At 38.5% G+C, this 19,757-nt stretch overlaps 1 protein-coding gene across 3 annotated transcripts in view; it reads left to right on the forward strand.

Annotated features, from left to right (window-relative positions):
* LOC121672012 (tubulin polymerization promoting protein) overlaps positions 1-19,038 on the forward strand; it is an 86,717-nt gene extending 67,679 nt beyond the window's left edge. The window contains exons 5-6 of one of the 3 annotated variants that reach the window (XR_006018722.1): positions 11,295-11,425; positions 14,227-19,038. Coding sequence is in view for 2 of the 3 variants with exons in the window: in XM_042044398.1 (XP_041900332.1) it covers positions 5,377-5,392 (16 nt within the window). In the remaining variant the exon portion in view is untranslated. Of the gene's footprint in view, positions 1-5,376; positions 5,510-11,294 lie in introns of those variants that run through there. The other 2 variants (XM_042044400.1, XM_042044398.1) reach the window with 2 other exon arrangements.
* Positions 19,039-19,757: the final 719 nt, after the last annotated feature.

Genomic DNA, 19,757 nt, shown 5'->3' on the forward strand with positions numbered 1-19,757 from the left:
GGATGTGCAGAGTCCTGGGAGTGCGTGCCTGGGCTAGATGGGAGTACCTTTTTACAGATCAGTTTTGCCTGCCCTGAGGACAGGTTTCTTGCTTTCTATGCAAATTAGTTACCATTTGCAGTCCGTTCTTCCAGACCTGTCTGGACATGGGTTGGAGGGTCACAGGGGTCTTGGGTGGTCTCATATCCTCCTGCTGGATTGGCCCTTGGTTCACAGTTCGTGCCTGTTTCTTCACTGATGCTGTCTTTTGTTTATTGTCCCTCCAGGGACTAGAACAATGATGTTTGTCCCTGCTCTACCTCCACATGATCCTCTTCTCCAATCAAATCTTGTTCTTGGACAAACCCCCTTGGCTGGCTCCATGGCTGTCTGGTTATTCGTGTTTGAGACGTACACATTAGCCCCTTACTGTCTGGGCTTCTACATACTCTTGGGCTATAGCTTGATCTCATTTAAACATTACCTGAGATAATTTTGGACCAAGTGGTGTTTCTAATTCGTTTTAGAAGTACTATGAGATTGTCTTTAAAATTTCATTTTAACCTAAAGTTTTACTTCTCTCAGAAGGCAGACCATATAACAACTCCCATTTTAATTATTAAATAAGTGGCTGTTTCCCTCAGATATTTTGTGCCAAACAGAATGCCATTAATTATGATTATTGATGCCAAATGTTAAAGTAAGAACACTTTATGATGTTGCTAAATACAACTGGATGTTGAACAGAAGGCACGAATTAAGCCATATTTGTGATGAATTAAGACATATTTTTTCACCAAAGTAATGGGGTTGTGACTTTCCTTTTGGAAACAAGTAAATCCTGTATTTCATGGACCTGTGAAAGGCTAAATCTTCGTCAGGATATTAAAAAGAATCCAGTAGGTGGTGCACAAGGCTTAGGGGAGACGGGCAGTGCTCAGGAGATCTAACTGCCACCTGGAAACTGTTTTCAATTAAAAAAAGAAGTCATCACAAAGAATTAAAAGTAACTTAAAAATCAAAGTTGAAAATCATTGATGAAACACCTCAATGAGAAGTCCAGGATACAAGCAAATTTAACTTTGCCAATGAAAGTCTCCTTGCACTTCTATGCAGATTCAATGACTACATCTGGAAAAAAACCAGATCTTACTGCTAAAAAGACAAAACCTTTTGTCCCAAAGCCTGCACAATATGATATTGCTAGAGTAGAGCAGGGCGACTGTGAACCATACCTAGTGCATGACCTTGAGCTGAAACCCAAAGGTCACATCCATTTCTCCTATCACACAGGAGGATGGAAGCACAAGGGCTTGTGGATCAGTCCCCTGTCATTTCCACTGCAGGATATGTGTCCATTATGTCCAGTGTTAGCTCAAGAAACTCTTCAGTACAGCCCATGTGCATGTCTTCCTCCACAGCACTACCTCCAGTTGTTAGCCGAATTCCCTTATGTTTACCTAAGCCGTTACCTCCCTGTGCCCCTGAAGCACTCTCACATAAACTGCCTGCTAGTAAGCAAGAGGCAATTTTTGGCCAGAGTACACAAAACTCAGCCACCCACCGCAGGTATACACAAATGACTAAAGACTGCAGCCTTTTCTTCAGTAAAGACACTATCAGAAATTTCTATGACTTTTCTTGTGTTGGTCATCTCCTCTGTGTTCCAACTTCCATTTTATAAAATGGAGATGTCAATCATAATTTTTTCTGACTTACTGTCTGTGTAATTTTTCACCACATTTCTGCATGTGACTCCACTAATTCACATTACAGCTTCAGAACAGGGTTTCAGTGAAAGACAGTTATGAATTTGAAAATTTTCCAACACCATCTTTAGAGGAGAAATCAAATCTAAAATGCTATGTTGTATGTAACTTACTTGTATCTTAATTAGAATCATAAAATCACTCAGGCTGTAAGGGACCTCTCCATGTTCTCAATTGTCCAACTTTTGCTTAACTGAGCTCTCTAACTTCAATGTCAACAAAGCTGCTGCATGGTGTTCTGTTGAGTCTTATTTCAAAAGTCATCCTAGGTGCTTGACCAGTGGAAAAAATCCTTTTACATCCAGCTGGAATTGTCTTTGTTGCCATGGAAATGTTAGCTGCCTCTTGTTATTTTACTGTGTGTATTTGTGAAAATCTGGCTTAATCTTCTCCATATGCCCCCATGTGGAAGATAGCATTTAAGATTCTCGTCCTGCTCCCTTTTCCCCAGTTTTCCTCCAGGGTAAACAAAACTGTATCTCTCAGCCTGTTCCTAGTGTATGTTCCAGCCTATACCATTTTCTCTGGACTCTTATGTTTTATAACCTCTTTTTTACGTGGGGAACCCCAAAGTGGGATACAGCACTGCCTCATAAGTGTTGAGTAGACAGAAATAATTTATTCCCTTAATCTGCTCTCATTAATAAAGCCCAACTTGCATTGCAGTCACGTTCAGCTCAGTACCTGGAAAAAACCCAAATTTTCTGCAGAGCTGGTACATAACCTGTCAGATCCTGTACCTGATGCAGGGGTTTGTTCTACCCAAGGTACCACACATTGCATTTGTCTTTGCAGAACTCAGTTATGTCTGCCAACTTCTCAAGCTTGGTTAAGTTCCTTCTTAACAGTAAACCAAGTCTAGTTTGCTCTTTGCTATACATTTGTAAACATGAAACTTAATGTAATTTAGAAATTATCTTGTTGCTTTTGGGTGGGAATAGGAAAAGTAATGTAAGTTTACCCAGAATACATTTATTCAGAATAACTTGCTCTATTGACTCACCTTTTTAAAGATACCTATAGAATCACATGCTCATATAAAAAAAGCAGTTATAACTGAAGGTGACGGCCCTGAATATAAGTTGATGGGTCCACCTTAGACACCTAAGTTTGAGCATGCCAAGGAAGTTATGTAAATAAAACAAGTTAAGAGGAGCAAGAATAGAGATACTAGAGTGTATGGATTCTCCATGTGAGCAAGTTCTACAGACAACACATGCTGCAGAGTCATTTCAGCTGAATAGAAACTAGACAACACAACTTCTTGTTAGAAGTTTATATTGCTTAACCTTCTACATGCTACCCATAGCTTTACAGAAAGGAGACTTATAAAAGTATTCCAGACAGTGATAGGTCTGGTAAAAATGATGTAAAGCCTTTATTTTATTTACAAGTAAATCATTGTGAGAGCTTTTAAAATGTAGGACTAAAAGCCTGATGAGTTAACGATCTCCACAATTAAAATCAGATGGCTAAAATAAGTCTGCTAATTTAGACCAGTTAATAGCAGGGTGGTTTGCCTGAGAGCAGCTCAGAAGGCCGCAATCTTCTAGGTAAGGAGGAGACAATGGAGTACTGCTGAACTGGAAAACACTGGGCAAGCTAAAAATTATATTGTGCCTCTATTTATGTGAGCATACATATAAAAAAATAGAAAGTTATAAAAAAAATTCACAGAAATATATTAAAAACAGAATACTAAAATTAATTGTAATTACTATATTCTAATACTATATCTGGGCATAACAAAATAATAGAGCCAAAGCTAGCATTCAAAACATAAATTTGTTTTTTATTGCCAGAGGGGTACTTAAAGGCACAATATGCAGTTATACAAACACAAAGAACCAACAGAATGGAAATTTAAATGCAGCCAAACCACACACAAACCAGGTATTTCAAAACAGCAAACCCATTCTGAACACATCAGAAATTCTTTTTCCCCTATGCTAACTAGTGATACTCAGTTCCCAAAATGCTTGCAAACCCATTCCAGATTTAGAAACAAGCTAGCAGGAACATAGGATGCTAGTGTTGAAAATTAATGTCTTAATGAGTCCACAAACATGTATGAATGTCAAGAGACTAATTGATTACATGGGATGCCAACTGAAAAGGTGCCTTCAAAAGTGAATTAATGCACAAGAAACTGACAAGACTTGTTAGATGTCTCTGCTGCATCTGTGCTGCTGAGTGTGCTGCAAGACAGCTATTTTTAAATGAGACATGTGATGTACCAGAAACATTCCAGGCGCTGAACCATGAAGCTGTATGTAACCAGTTCACCACACTGCGAGGCTGCAGTACTATATGTGTAATTATCCTTCCTAATACTTAGGCAAAATTTAAATGGTGAGTGAAGTCTTGTAGGTTTTTTTACGTGTTTCCCTACATTTTTTTCCTGATCTCATCTAACTGTACTATTCACTTTCGAATGAAGCTCAAACTTGTGTGACAGCATTGCAATATCACAATTCAATTAATGCATTTGTTCCTTTGATTGTTCAATTCTGTTGCTGAGGAAGACCTAATTTTAATGCATTATCTGTACTAAATTGCACCAGAGATGCATTTCACTCACTTATCACTCACTGGACAATCATCTACAAAAGGAATTGATTTAATTAGGACTTGTACAAGTGTTTAAGTCAGGAAGTTTGAGCAATGCCACGAAATCTTTCAGATTTGATTGATGAACTTTTATTTCAGTAATGTCATGAATCAATACTGAGGTGGGTAAAAAATGTTGTTGATAAAAGTAAGTGTACTCAAGATAGCATTGTAGGACACGACATTGATGCCGACATAGTAACTGTACACAAAACCTTGATAAGTCATGTAAATTTAGCCATTTTTCAGAGAAAAGAATATTTTAATTTTTTTAAACTCATATGTCAGGAAAAGATTGCTTTGTGATGGTCATTTTGAAAAATCTGTTTTATTATGTAAGTTGCTGAAATTCATCTCCCATTGACAGCATATGTTAGAGCTATAAAGGAAGCATTAGGAACAAACTTGCTGACTTTATTTTGATGATACTTTTAGAATATCTAGAAATATAAAGAAAGCATGACAAATATAGAGCAGCAACATGCAAGAGCAAGACATGTAGAAAATTCAGGTTGGTATTGAACAATGAGAATTTTCGGCAATAGGTTCTGGGGCTGAAGTTGATGACTGATGTCAGTAGCATTGGGACTTCATGTACAACTAGGAAAGCTTCCGAATACTTTGTTTGAATATGATGACTATTCTTTAACTTAGTCTTACACATGAAACTATGTGATTTCAATCACACAAAGGTAAGCATGCAAACTGTCTGCTTTGAAATTTGGTAGCAGGGAAAATTGAAAAAATAACTTTACTTGCAAAAAATAGTACAGAAATAACTCTACAAAAGTCACAGAAAACATAGGAAGGTCTCACAGTTAACTTCCACTCCCAATATACCTCTTGCTAGTTAGTTAACAGTGTTAACTAATCAGTTAATAGTGTTAGTTACACTAGTAACTATTAATAGAAGTAGCTATCTTCACTGTGGCCTTTGTATCAGTGGTAAAGCAATAAACTACAATATGGATGACAGATGGAAGTTTACAAAGCAATAATATGGCAATTTGTTTTGCAGCTCCAAAGGCAATTAGAAACAGCACAGCTTCCCAGGGGAAACAGAATCTAGTTTTCTTCCCTGATGCTACTGTGAGCACAAGATAAGACAACATTTCCAAGGAAAAGGAAATAAAGCTATCTTGGCAAAAACATATGTGTGTATCGTCAATTTCTAAGTGGGGTTTGTGAATACCTGTGAATATCTGAAAATGAATCATGTCATATCCTGATAGGACAGTAATATAAAAGCTTAAATACAAAATATAGTACTGTTTTGTATTTCCTGGGTTTTACTTTGATCCCTACTTCAAAACAACCTTAGTCGGAAATAATTTTATCTTTCCAGACTGATAGAAATTTGATATTTTACAGAAGCCAGAGTAGTCCAAAAGAACCTTTTAATTTAGATGAGCATAAAGTTAGAAAATAAACAAGACTGAATTACAAATTCTGCTCTTTAATCTTGGCATTCATCAACCTGGGATTGTTACATGTCAAGATGACCTGATGTAAAAGCTCACGTACCCTGAAAGAGAGGGAGATGACAGTCCTTTTCCCGTTTTTTTTCATTCTCCATGCTTCCTATCAGAAGTTGCCAATGCACATACTTTTACCGTGCACAAACTCTTGTGTTCTCTGGATTCCTCTGTGAGCTCATGTCATATGTCAACTTGCCAAAAAACAAGTCTTTCAGGAAAAAGAAGACTCTCTTCTTTGCTAGATTAATGAACTTGAAGAGTTGTCTGATGAGTGCCAGAGGGAAAGCAAAGGAATGTGCAGGACTAAGTGGCCAGGAGCCATGGACCAAGGAGTGAGTTAGGATCTCTGCCATGACAAGGAAGGATACAGGAACAAAAGCCGTGCTGCATCAGCAAGGCATTCATTCACTCAAATTTTTTTTTTCATGAAAATACTCTCTTGGTTACAAACCTGGAAGAATAGTGATTTTATTTTTGTATTACCATCGCAAAAAGTTACAAAAAGTAAAACTCACAAATTTCATTTTAATTACCCCCCCCAAAAAAAATCTTAGTGTAATGCATGACAACCAGCTTTTAAAGCAGCATGTGAAACCTAAATGCTATTTCTCCTTTGCCACTTACAGTCACTTTTTCAAGTTCTCACACCATTTTCTACATTGTATCTTTTGAATATAACAGGTGTTAAATCTCTACAGTTAACCAAACTGGGAAGCTGATCCAGCTGAAAGATTACCAACTGGGGTATTTTTTAGTGTTCAAATATATATATAAGTTTTTTTTAGATTTATTTCGACATTCGGCCATACAAACGTCTTAGTGTTTGTGATAGGAAGCAGCAGATACATTTGTTTCAGCAACACTACTGCTCAGCTTCAGTTCACATATAGACTTAATTGCTATCCCACCTGAGTCAGAAAAACTTCAAAAGTAATAATATACTGATGCCATTTTTCAATAAAAAACCGTAAGTAGCTAAAGTACCTCTGGAACAGAAACAACTATTCAGGATCCCCATGTGAAGCACCTTGGATTCCCATGATGCTGCCAAGAGTTCTGCGATTTGCTGTGTTTGTGAGTTCCTGTGAAATCAGTTGCTATTAAAGAGAAGTTCCTTCAAGTGTTGTCAGTTCAACATGCAGAGGCAATATGTTCTTCTACATGCTCACCCACTGGTGTAATGCAGTCTTTGTGAAAGACAAGAAGTTTGAAATGCTTTTCCAAGCTCTAAGTCTACTTCACTCAGGTCACTGCCAAAGGTTGGTTTGTTCCGAGTGCTCACTTTGAAATAGACTAAATCCATGCATGCGTTCTAAAGGGTCTTTTGAATAGCTTCAGGAAAATATGTTTTAGATGCTGATGATCAAGTGCAGAAGTAAAGTTACCACCTCTGCATGCAACCTACCCACTTCTTAGGATACATGTCTCAGGAATCACCGCCTTATTTACAGTGGTATGTTGCAACTGACTTAGGCACTGAAAGTCCCTCATTTCACAAATGTAACTGTTGCAATGTTGCTCTGCACAGCTGACACTGTTGTAACCTTGTCTTCTATAGGCTTTTAAGATTTTGTGGGTATTGGTTACATCTTTCTTAACCTTCGTTGTTAAGAAAACTCCAGTCAACCAACCAACCAACCAACCAACCAACCAAAGTTCTTACCTCCAGAATAACCACTGCATTATGAGAGAGATCTAGGGATTTCAGGTGACTATTTTTTTCAGAGAATTTCAAAAAGGAGTAATTTTGTCCTGTCAGAAAGGAGCAAGGATGGCACATCACCTACTTCAGAGAAAAAGGGCAGGCAGGGTGGGGGCATGACTGGGAACATCCATAACCTCAGCATATTTATAAGAAAGGCAGGTAACATCTTCTACATATTTTAATGCTTAATAGGGCTAATACAAAATGCATGATGAAACTATTCTACAGAATGTCAAAAATTTGGACAGCATTTTCAGTATTAAACAAAAATAGGAGGCTTTAATTTCTTGCTGCTGTTTGAGGGGCTTTTTGGTGTTTTTTTAATGGTAGAGCTGGTAATACTAATAATATGGTAACCATTGCAAAAAGATGCTAGAAAGAGCTATTACGTCTTTCAAATGCTACTTAATATAAAGCCAACACTTGCTCAATACCCTGCATACCCACTCTCCAGGATAAAATAACCTCTATGCTTCCAACTTTTCCTTGAAAACAAGTATTTATAGCAGGTGCATATTATGCAAATCACTCTCATGTACAAGGAAAACACACATCAGGTACACAGACCTGTGCTTGATCTTCCTTAGGAAAGAAGCTACGGAACAATAAAAACTCAGTTTCTAAATATATGAGGGTTTTGTCCACAAAGAACATGTGTCATATGAGTCATAAATACAATTTCTTTTTTTTTTTAATGTAGAGGTAGTTTATGAGAGAGAAGGTGGATTGTGTGTTCCCTGAGTTTTGTGGTAGTCTTGGGCCTATCTCTGCTGAACTCTATGACAGTATTTCTGTAGGAACAACTGTGAAGAAAGGGTATTAATACAGTGCAGGAGGCTTTCAGAGTAAAATCTAGCCAGGATACAAGAAACAAAGTATATATTTCTAAACTGGGAACTCCTACTCTCAGTCTGTGTATCGGGCATGACCTTTACCCCTCCCATGATTTAACTCCACATGTAACATTTTCTTTTGTGAAGGATTTATAAGCCTTAATGAGCGTAGTTTCCGTATCTAGGAATGCTATTTCCAAGTACCCTGGGATGTTAGAGCATTACATCATTTTCGAAAACTTTTGGTTTTCAAGCATTGAATTATGAAAAACCCTTTGTATTTCACATTACTCAAAGTTCAAGAAACAATTAAAAATTGACTGAAGTATGCCAATGGCACATCTAAATTAAGTTAGCTCTTAAAGCCAGCTGCATCCTGGGCTGCATCAAAAGCGGCATGGCCAGCAGGTAAAGGGGGGTGATTCACAGGCTTTGCTCTGGTGAGATCCCACCTGAAGTGCTGCATCCAGCTCTGGGGTCCCCAGCAACGAACAGACATGGACCTGTGGGATTGATTCCAGAGAAAGGCCATAAAAATTATTAGAGGGTTGGAACATCTCTCCTCTGAAGAAATACTGAGAGTTGGGGTTGTTCAACTGGAGAAGAGAAGGCTCTGGGGAGAGTTTTTTGTGGCCTTTCTGTACTTAAAGGGGGCTCATAAGAAAAATGGGGACAGACTTTTTAGCAGGGCCTTCTGTGATAGGGAAGGGGGGACAGTTTTAAACTAAAAGAGGGTAGGTTCAGACTACATACAAGCAAGAAATTTTTTATCATGAGGGTGGCAAAACACTGGAATAGGTTGCCCAGAAAGGTGGTAGATGTCCCATCCCTGATAATATTCAAGGCCAGGTTGGGCAGGGCTCAGAGCAACCTGCTAAAGTTGAAGATGTTCATTGTTCATTGTGGGGGGATAGGACTAGATGAGCTTTAAAGGTCATCCTTTAGAGGCCAAACGATGACAATTCTGTGATCCATAATCTACTAATAGAGGTAAAGGGTTACTAATGTCAGCTCAGCTGAAACCAATAATAACAGCTGCTGCCAGTACCTGGAAACAGATTAAAAGGGGATGGGAAACAATAGAAATTCTTATGCAGGAATTCCAAGCCTTCTGCCAAATTTAAGAAGAAAGATAAGGCAACATGAGGGTTTTTTACCCACTGCCTAAAGCTGGAAAACATTTAGGTCCCACTCCTCCCATATTGACCTTCCTTCCAGATATGTTCTCCTGATGCTTTATTCTGCATTGACTCTGGTAGTAATTTAATGAACTTTCATGGAATAACAGATAACAAAACCAGAATTATGCAAGAACTTTGTGCTGGGTTACCAAGTTGAATTGTTGTACTGCACAACATAATAAACACCAGAGATGGTGCAAAGTAGAAAGATATAGCACTACAAATGAGGAAAAGAGAAAGAAGAGCAGTGAGGAAAGACAACAAAAACAAAACACCCCCAAAAATCAACTACTTATTAATTACTGTATTAAGAAATCAAATTTAAGAGGATGTTTCTCTCTTCCAGTACTTTTATGTGATATACAGACATCTGAATAAGAAGTTACACATTCTGATTTTGCAGAGATTTACATCCCTTGAACACAGAAAGCAAACTACGACCTAAAATGCAAGATGACAAGGGACTTAATGAAACACTATAGCTATTCTGGTGTATTTTGTACACAGCAACTAAAAATCAGTGTGTTCTTATGGTGTGGTTGGGTTTTTTTACTGGCTGCATTCGTAGGCAAAACACAGAACAGTGCTTATGATTAAATATTCAGAGAGGACAGTTATCTGTGGTGCCAAACCCCAATCCTGGGTTAAATGGTCTGCTGACATGAACCACTGCGGTGTCATTTTATCAATGCATGAATTGTTGGTCGGGGAAAAGCGACACCAGTTAAATTTTCCCGTGTTACAGTAACTGCGATCGCTCAGGTTTGCAGCGATGGAGAGCCGAGGGAGCACTGGGGGTAGCACGTACTCGTCTCTGACTCCGCCCGCTGCGAGGGGCTACGGGCGGGGCACGATCAGCCGCGGCCGGTCCTTCCTTCCCTGCCTCCCCGTCCCGCCCACTCCCCGGGAGCTCCCGGCCGGAGACACCGCCCAGCCCTGCGCGCATCCGCCCTCCGCGGGCGCCGGGAGCCGCGGCGCTGAGCGGGCTCCTCTCCTACCGCTCTCCGGGCTGGCGGCGGGGCTTCTGCTCCGTGCGGGGCGGGGGAAGCCTGTGTGCTCCGGGGGGAGTGCGGGGCCGGGGCCGGGCCGGGCGGGAGAGCGGGCGGGAAACGTCACCGATCCGGGCTGCGCCTTGGGAGCAGCGGCCTTGGGGCTGCCGGGCCCGCCAGCAACTGCGGCCGGCTGCCAGCCGGTGCGGAATCCCTGCGCCTGGCCCCCTTCGGCACATGTACGTGCAGCACTGCTACCCCTCGTCAACTGTTCACTTGAAATATTTTGTTCATTGGTGATGAGAAAGTAATCGTATTCTCGTGTAAAATTGCATTATGACAGAAAATAAAATACGTTTTAACATGATGGCTTTCCTGAATTTTTTAAACTGCTGTGGGGACATTCTGAGCTGTAATATGTGTATGGTCTGTGAATGCAGCCGATCAGTTTTTACCAAGTTTCAGTTTAAAACAGCAAACTTATACTCAGGTTTAGTGAACTAGTCCTTAAAGTCCTTTGAACTGTTACCATGTCGCATTTTAGTCTTCAGCCTTGAAAGTGTCTTGTCTTTTTACCTGCCTGTACTGCCAGCTTTTTAAAAAACTGATATAAAGACAAACTCTCTTGAGCACTGATTGTCTAACTGGTTTTATTTCTGTTGATCTTCCCAGAATATTTACATTATGTTTACTATGAATCTGATGTATTTCCTTTCAGTATTAATAGGGAGTCTTTTTGTTGGTTTCAAGGGAACTGGATTAATGATACAGAACAGATAAAAAGCCTGATTCTGAGTAGTGGTGAATTTCTTAAAGAGAAAAGAAACCAAATCTCCTCACAAGATCTGATCTTCTCACATTATCTCCTGCCTTAAGAGCTGGTAAGTGTAGAATCTGTGCAGGTACTGTGAATTGGGACAGAGGGCCAGGACGTATGTAGTTATGTTAATGTGCAGATGGGTTATTACTATATTCCTCTGTAACTTGAAGTGCAGGTTATATAGTGTATCTTTGGCTGTTTGTGGTTTAAGGGATGTTAGGGAGAAGGAAGAAAAGAGACTCAAAGGGCAAAGTAGTTGCGACATTCGTATCTATCATTGTGTTAAACATCTGACTTGTGTGCTTTTTTTCTCTTAATTCCTATACATTAGATAGCACCTTTGTTTAGATTATACTCATGTCTTGAAATACCTGTATAGTGAATCCAAACCCACAGAATCACTGGATATCTTGAGTTGGAAGGAACCCGCAATGATCGTCAAGTCCAGCTCCCGACTCCACACAGAGCAGCCTAAAAATTGAACAGCATGTCAGGGTGCTGTCCAAACCCTTGTTGAGCACTGACAGGCTTGGGCCCATGACCACTTCCCTGGGGAGCCTGTGCTACTGCTTGGCCACTCTTGCAGTGACAATCTCTTTTCTAATACCCGATCTGTGTCCACTGACAGAGCTTTATGCCATTTCCTCGCATCCTGTCTCAGTTTCCTAGTGTTCTTTCTGCTTAGTAGATGTTTTTTAAAGATTTTTTCCTTAATTTAATTTTTTATAGTAAACATACTTGTTCCCTATAATATTAGACTTTTTTTAGCTCAAACATCTTACCTTTTCAATTTGATCTACTTTAGGCTACCTGCCATTCTTTATGTTAGCTGTTTAGGGCCTAATTTTGTCGCCAATACAATATATGGCTGATTGTCCATGTAAGCTTTTTAAAATTCTTTTTCAGTTTTTGGAAATTGGATAGTATTTTATTGCTAACAGAATACACTCATCAATCTATTAAAGCCATTATCAGTTACTTTGACATTAACATGTAATGTCTTTATTTACAGTAGGGTGCAAGACAAAAGCTCAAAAGTGAAACTTGAAAAGCAGCAGGGTCAAATAAATATAATTGCCTTTAAAATAACTTCTAAAAGTAGAGTCAGGTTTTTTTCATGTTACCATCTTCAAAGCAACCAATCTGACACTTTTTTGCTAGTAAGTCTGGGAAGGATTTCTTCTCTTTTCTTATGGCCAGGGAAAACTTTCAGAGATTGGATGACAGTTTTAGACCACTCTCTATCCCACCTAAGCCAGGCAGGAGGCTTTTGGCATAGATCTATCAAAGTTTTGTTCAGATTTTAGTCTAATGCTATTCTCAAGTCAAGTTCTGTAAGTATTAAAGTGGATAAAATAGAGAGAGTGTATTTACTATGTACATTACCCATTCACCCTAAATTCAGGTGTATTTTGTTCCCATTTTATTCTAACCATATGAATTTTGACAGGAATGAGAGGAAAAGGTTCTATAAGGTAATGACTATAAGTGAATATACCAAGTATATTGAATATGGTATTCAGTACCATTTTCCTCTGCAGATCTCCTGATTTTCAGCAGTGCTTGATCATGTAATGTAGCCCATCTGGACTATTTTTCATGAGTGGAAATGCTAATCCAATAATTTTTTTTCATGTTCAATGTTTCCATGGTTCATCGTATTAATGGATATGAAGACTAAGAAATTTGCAGATCATTAATATTTTAAAAATTAATATTGTTTAGACATAGAGAGAATAATAACTTACGTCTACCATTACAGAATTTTGCAATACAAGTTTGTTGAAACAAAAACTACTCTCACAAGTTTAAAATAGTGTAGTTAGTTCCCAGAGTGCCTTCAACTGGACATTAACCAGGGGAAAATGAAATGTTACTGTCCCCAAATCTTTTTGGCATCCAAATCCTTTACATTCCTATTAAAAACAAACCCGACTCCATATAAAGCTGCCAAGAAGTCCCTGCAATAAAACAGTCAAAAGAGGATTTTGAGTAGCTGTTGAAAGTTGCAGTTAGAAAAAACAAGATTCACAAGAAAAGAAAGTGGGTTTATGCAGGGTTTTTTTTTTTTTTTTGTTTGACTCAGAAAAATAAGTCTCCTGCATTTGTGTAGAAATTGCATTCTGCTCATACGCTGAAGGGTTGATGTGGCTAATCCATGTTCTGTTCAGTGGATTTTTTCCATTAATCATAGTTGTACAAATAATGCAGATTTTAAAAGAAATTAATTATTGTTATTCTGTGAAGGAAGCAGAGGAGAAAGTATTTTGATGTTCTGCCAGTGTTCAAAAGTTTCTCTTTAATTCTGGTTTTAAGATGATAATGTCTGGAACTGTTTATATTATCTTTAGTAGGATTTCTCCAACAAATACATACCAGCCAAGGAGAACTCATTATGTTAAAACAGATATTGTCAAGTATTTCCGTGCATTGGGAAGGTTATTTTTTCATAGTGGAGATGTGTTTTGCAAGCATACACAGTTCTGAACCAGGTGCTAAATGCTGGATTTTTCAGAGCAGTATAGACAGTTTGTCTCAGAAATTTTTATTGCAGTCAACATATTATCTACTTAAAATAAAGTAAGACAAAAAAAGGAACAGATTCATAATATTGCCAATGAAGAGACTCAAACACAGTACTAGGTACCAGAATTTTCACCACCTGAACATCTCATTCTAATGCCAGTTATCTTCACCCCAAAACAACTGGCTGTTGGTTGTGCTCACGTTCCCTCTGCTCAGGGCAGCTGCTGTTTATGAAGCGCTAATTTCCTGTGTGCTTAAGTTTTTGTTCAGCTGTCAAGAATGATGCATAACTATTAAAAATTAATCTCTGTCTGTTATTCTAACATTCATTTGCAGCTCTCATTCAAGTGTATGCAAGGAGATTTCAAAAGGCATTGCTGGAAAGTGGGACCCAATGGACAATATTTTTTCTTGATGATTGATTTCTTACCTGCTGTTTTTGCCTTTGAAAAATGTGCCCCAGAGAATTTCTTCCTGTGCAAGACCTACAAGAAAACGATTCCAAATGCAGTGATAGTAAAGCTAGAAGGATACATTGTGTTCAAGATAAAAGACTAGATTTCTCTTAAGAGTCTAATTTAGGGGGAAAATTAAGAAGATCCTAACCCCAGATTTATTGGCCAGGTGAAAAAGAGAGAATTGGAAGATATTGGGTAAGGTTAAAAAGTCTACAAAATGTTTTTGAAAAAATCTGTGGATTGAAAATACTGGCATTAAAACAGCTATAAATGTGTTACCTCAATTTCAAACTCATTAAAATATTTTTGATCAGACTTTCCATGTTCCAGTAAAAAATTACCAGTATGGGTTGCTAAAAGAAAGGCAGAAAGATTAAGGACACCTAAAAATATCTGACACTACATAATCATAAAATCATGCTACAAAGGGTAACAACTTTGAGGATTGTGTAAGTGAATGGAATTCACTCTTGTGTCTATTTCTGAGGTTTGCCATACCAGACTAGGAGCCAGTTGTTGCTCTGTGTGAGGCTGTTTCTTGGATGTCATGGAAGGGATCTCTTGAGGCCATGTGCCCAATCCCCATCCCCCACCAGTTCAAGGCATGGTTGGCTAAAGCAAGTTCCTTAATACCTTGTCTGGTAATTTCTGAACATCTCCAAGGATGGAAACTCTGTAGCCTCTCTATGCAACCAGATCCAGTGTTTGACCTTACCATAACAATGTTTTTTTCTTCTTATGTTTAAATGGTATTTCCTGAATTTCAGTTTATGCCTTTTGCCTGTTGTCCATCCACTGGATACCACTGAGAAGAGTCTGACTGCATCTTTATACAGTGGGATTCTCACTCACCAGGTTTGCAGATGGCACCAAGCTGAGTGGCGCAGTTGATGCAGCAGGGAAGGGATGCCATCCAAAGGTATCCTGACAGGCTTGAGCAGTGGGACTGTGTGAACCTCATGAAATTCAACAAGGCCAAGTCCTACGACTTGGTGTGGGCATTCCCCAGTATCCATACAGACTGGAGAATGAAGGGATTGAGAGCCGGTCTGTGGAGAAGGATTTGAGGAGATACTGGTAGATGAAAAATCAGACATGACCCAGCAATGTGCACTTGCAGGCCAGAAAGCCAACCATATCTTTGTCTGCATCAAAAGCAGCATGGCCAGCAGGTTGAGGGGGTGATTCTGCCCCTCTGCTCTGGTCTCATAAGACCGCACTTGAGTACGGCACCCACTTCTGGAGCCCTCAATACAAGAAAGACATGGATCTGTTTGAGCAGGTCCAGAAGAGGGCATGAAAATTATCAGAGTGAGGATGGAACACCTCTCCTGTGGAAAAAAAAAAGGGCTGAAAGAAGTTGCTCAGCTTGCAGAAGAAAACGCTCCAGGGAAACCTTATTGTAGCCTTTCAATGTATAAAGGGGGCTAATGAGAAAGATAGAGAAAGACAAGACTTTGAGCAACCAGATCTGGTGAGAGACCCTTCCATTGGCAGGGTGGTGTTGGATCTCTGAAGGTTCCATTCAACCCAAATCATTTTATGGTTCTGTGGTTCTAAACAGGCAGGCAGTAACAGGACAAGGGGCAATGGCTTTAGACTGAAAGAGGGCAGGTTTAGATGTTAGACTAGATGTTAGGAAGAAATTCTTTACTCAAAGAGTGGTAAAGCACTAGAGTAGGTTGCTCACAGAAGTTGTGAATGCCCCATTGCTGGAAGTGTTTGAGACCAGATTGGGTGGGGCCCTGTGAAACCTGATCTAGTGGGTGGTATCCCTGCCCATGGCGGGAAGGGGGAGTGGAACCAGGTGATCTTTGAGGTCCCAGCCAACCCAAACCATTCTGTGATTCTGTAATTGTATACAACATTCAGATAACATAAACACTTGACAAGATTACCTTTGAGCCTTCTCTACTAAACTAAACCCCAACCCTCTTGGTCCTTCCTCATTTAAGTATCAATATATTTCCCTGACTCAACCGATACAAGCCTTCATTTCAATAAAAAAGGATGGTTTTGCAGGTCAATGATACAGTACCAAAAATAATTTAGAGACTTGAGAAGTTTTTTCAGAATTCTGTAATCTTCTTCCAGTTGCAAAGCCAAGTGTATAGCTTACTGTGTTGTGTTTGGTGTCTAGAGAGAAAATAAATCTGGAATGTTGGGGACTAATTCTCAGTTCAGATCTGTATTCTCTGTTGTGGTGAAGAATGAGTCAAAAATCAAAGTTGGGGTTTTTTTTCCTTTCTTTTTCTAATTTTTTTTTTAATTTCTGTAAATTTTGTGCGCCCAATTCCTCTAAAAAGCTCTTAAAAATCTGAATTTCATGATTGAAATTGTACAGTAAATTAGTACTCACCAATTTCCATTTAAATCTGACTTCAGTTCTAGTATGTACATATATATACTTTATGTGTAGATGTACATAAATATAAATCAATAAAACTGTTATATTTTTTAATTGTTATTTTCTCTTTTGAATTATTTGGTAATTTCAATTGTCTACCAGAGATAATACTTTGCTTTGATAACTAATGAAATTCTATACACTTTGATGAATATGAAGTCAGAATTGATTAAATTGATTAAAGGACTGAATACATTTTGAAGAGTGAAGTGTAAATAACCAAAAAGCAGTGGTATAACTGGAGTATTTTAACATGTTTTTTCTAAATATTTCTAGTAGATAAAAGCTCAAAGGAGCTGGTTATCCAAATGAGCAGCATACCACAGTTTTTACTCCCTTTTTGAAGTTATTTGACAGAAGCTGTAGGCAGATTAAGGCTATTTATAAGAAACTAAAGCAGGTCATAAAACATGTTGTCCCATATTGCTTCAAGATACAATGGGAAGGAAAAGTATTTCTTACTGAAATTGCGAAATAGGTGGTTAGAAACAGGTGTCACCCTAGAATCAGTTACCATAAAAATGCTTGCATCATGTGGTCCTTGTGGCAAGGATTTTCTGTTGCAAATGTAGGAATCTGGACTTGATGACCACTATTCTTTAGAAAAATTGTGGCATTTGAAAAGTAAAGTCACATCTGTTCTTTTATTTCTTAATTCTCAGTAATAAGGTTTTACAGGTATCCTGTGGTGTGCAACAATCAAGAATCCAAAGTAGGTACAAATAAATGTTTGTCATTTCTGTTTCTTCATGCAAGTTTCACCATTCTACTCTGCAGAACTGCTGCGCCTACCAACCAGTGAACACAGATACAGTGATTTGTGAGTAGTGACAGTCTCATCATCCATGTGAGAGAGGTGTTTTTCTGACGTCTGCTCAAGTCGTGTGCTCACATCCAAGCCGACAAGACACCATGTTTAGCTCAGTGTTGACATCATTACCAGAAGTGTTAATACACTTTGCCTGTCAGCACTGCCTTAACTGAAGCTGTGCAACATTAAATCTGTAATCTGAACTCTGAGTGGCATGCTGAGTTCAGTGTCTTTTGTTTTGCAAATGAAATAATTTCATACCAGTGCATTTAACCTTATGGTGTTTTTGGTTTATTGGGATAATGAATAAAGATCAGGCAGGATTGGACCTTTGTGAGGAAATCTCCAAACATCCTTAAATGTTGTAGCAAGCAGAGGTGGTTACTCAGTAGATGCTGCTCTTCTGTTCCAGTTAGTTATCAGACAGTGCCATGTCAGGACACTTGGTTGCTGGTTTTTTTCCTCAAGCAAAACCAAGGTCCTGGTTAAAAATCTGATCAGAGAATGGAAAGTGTATCTTGAAAAACAAATTTAAAAATAATTTTAAAAGTTAGATCCTTATGTGTAAGACTGACAACTGGAAAATTTCCACTTAAAGCCAAAAAAGAAACCAATTTATGAGTGTCATGCAACCTGTAAATTAAGAACTTGATTTCCATGGGAATACTGTAACATGAGATACTTGAGATACTGCAGCATTTAGTGTATGAATTTAGATTCTGAGTATCACAGGTCAAGTGGAAACAGGGATGAAAGGCAACAGAGTAGCAGTCAGCAGAGCTGTGTGGTGCAGAGTATGAGCATGAAAGCAGTTACAATCACTTGGAATTTTAGAAGCAAACTTTTAACAGCAGTTCTGAAATGGAGCTAAGCTAAATTTCTTTCACTTATACTTTCATATCTGCAATGTATCTGTATCTAAGCTAACAGCCCCTGATAATATTCTTGTAGCAATTTTTATATCTGATAAACTATTGAGAATTTATTTCCAGAAAGGATATTGTACTCCAGGTCCCTTGCTGGCAGTATAATGTAATTTCTGTATTTTAATAATTTTTCCACTAGATGGCAGTAGCCACTTACTGGCTGATAAAATAACACCATCAGAGTGCATTATATGAACATACAACAGTAAAATCCAAATATGTTCCTATGTAAGTACTTAATACACAACCAATCTGTAATTGTGTCTGTTACAAGTGTGTCACCTCTTTGACATAACTGAGCATGAAATCTTTTCTGAATATTTTCCTTTTGAGTCTGTTGGTTTGCTTAGAAATATCTGATAGTGTAAAACTAATAAAGCTGTTAGAACGCTACTAAGGGTTAAGGACAAATATATCTCAAAGCATGCATAGTTCTGAGGTCATTCGAGTATGCATACATCTGAAAACTGTTGTGGGTTACTCTGAGTTGATGAATTTTACAATGTCTTACATTCAGATTAAAATGCTTTATTGTAAATTATCTGACATTAAATTGTGCTTTTGTGATTGAAATTTTACTTAAATAATATTACAGGTTTTCATGTGCCAAAATCAGTATGGGTTATTCTGCATTGCGAAACATGTCATGTTGCAAGACTTTCAAAACCTACCACTGTTATTTTGTTTTTCTGCTTCTAGGCTTTCTGTCCATCCATGTAGCCTTTTCTGTCCTCAAGGCATGGTACAGAAATTGTTACTGTGCTGTTTAAATGCTGATCTGAAGACTTTTAAGTGTTTGTGCCTAATTCATAAGGAGTTCACAAACCAAAGCTCTTGGTGCTTCATCTGCCATGTATGATGGTGGATGGAGTCATATTCTGAGAAGCTTGGAAAGAAGACTTTTTTTCACCAGAGTGACCTGTGTTATTTTAACTGATCTGCAGTTGTATAAACAGTCACCATTATACAGATGAAGGAATACCTGGGATTAAATCTGGTTTTGCCAAATATCTCCTAAGTAGATTTTGGATAAGAATTACAGTGATCCGGTGTTTTTTTCAGAAAGTTTGATGATACCTTGCTAAGTGGGCTTTGGCAGTCTCAGTAACACAAACACAAGAATGTCAGACACACTGGATCTCAGAAACCCCTAAAGAGAAATGGGGAACTAGAAGACCCTGGAAAACACTGAAGAATCGACCTGAACCACAAGCAGAGGACAAAATGAATGCATAGGGTCAAATCCAGTAAATAGAAATTGATAC

Source organism: Corvus kubaryi, unplaced genomic scaffold (assembly GCF_017639235.1).
Source record: "Corvus kubaryi isolate FWS band 111438036 unplaced genomic scaffold, C.kubaryi_AGA036_p1.0 37398, whole genome shotgun sequence".
NCBI lineage: Eukaryota > Metazoa > Chordata > Aves > Passeriformes > Corvidae > Corvus > Corvus kubaryi.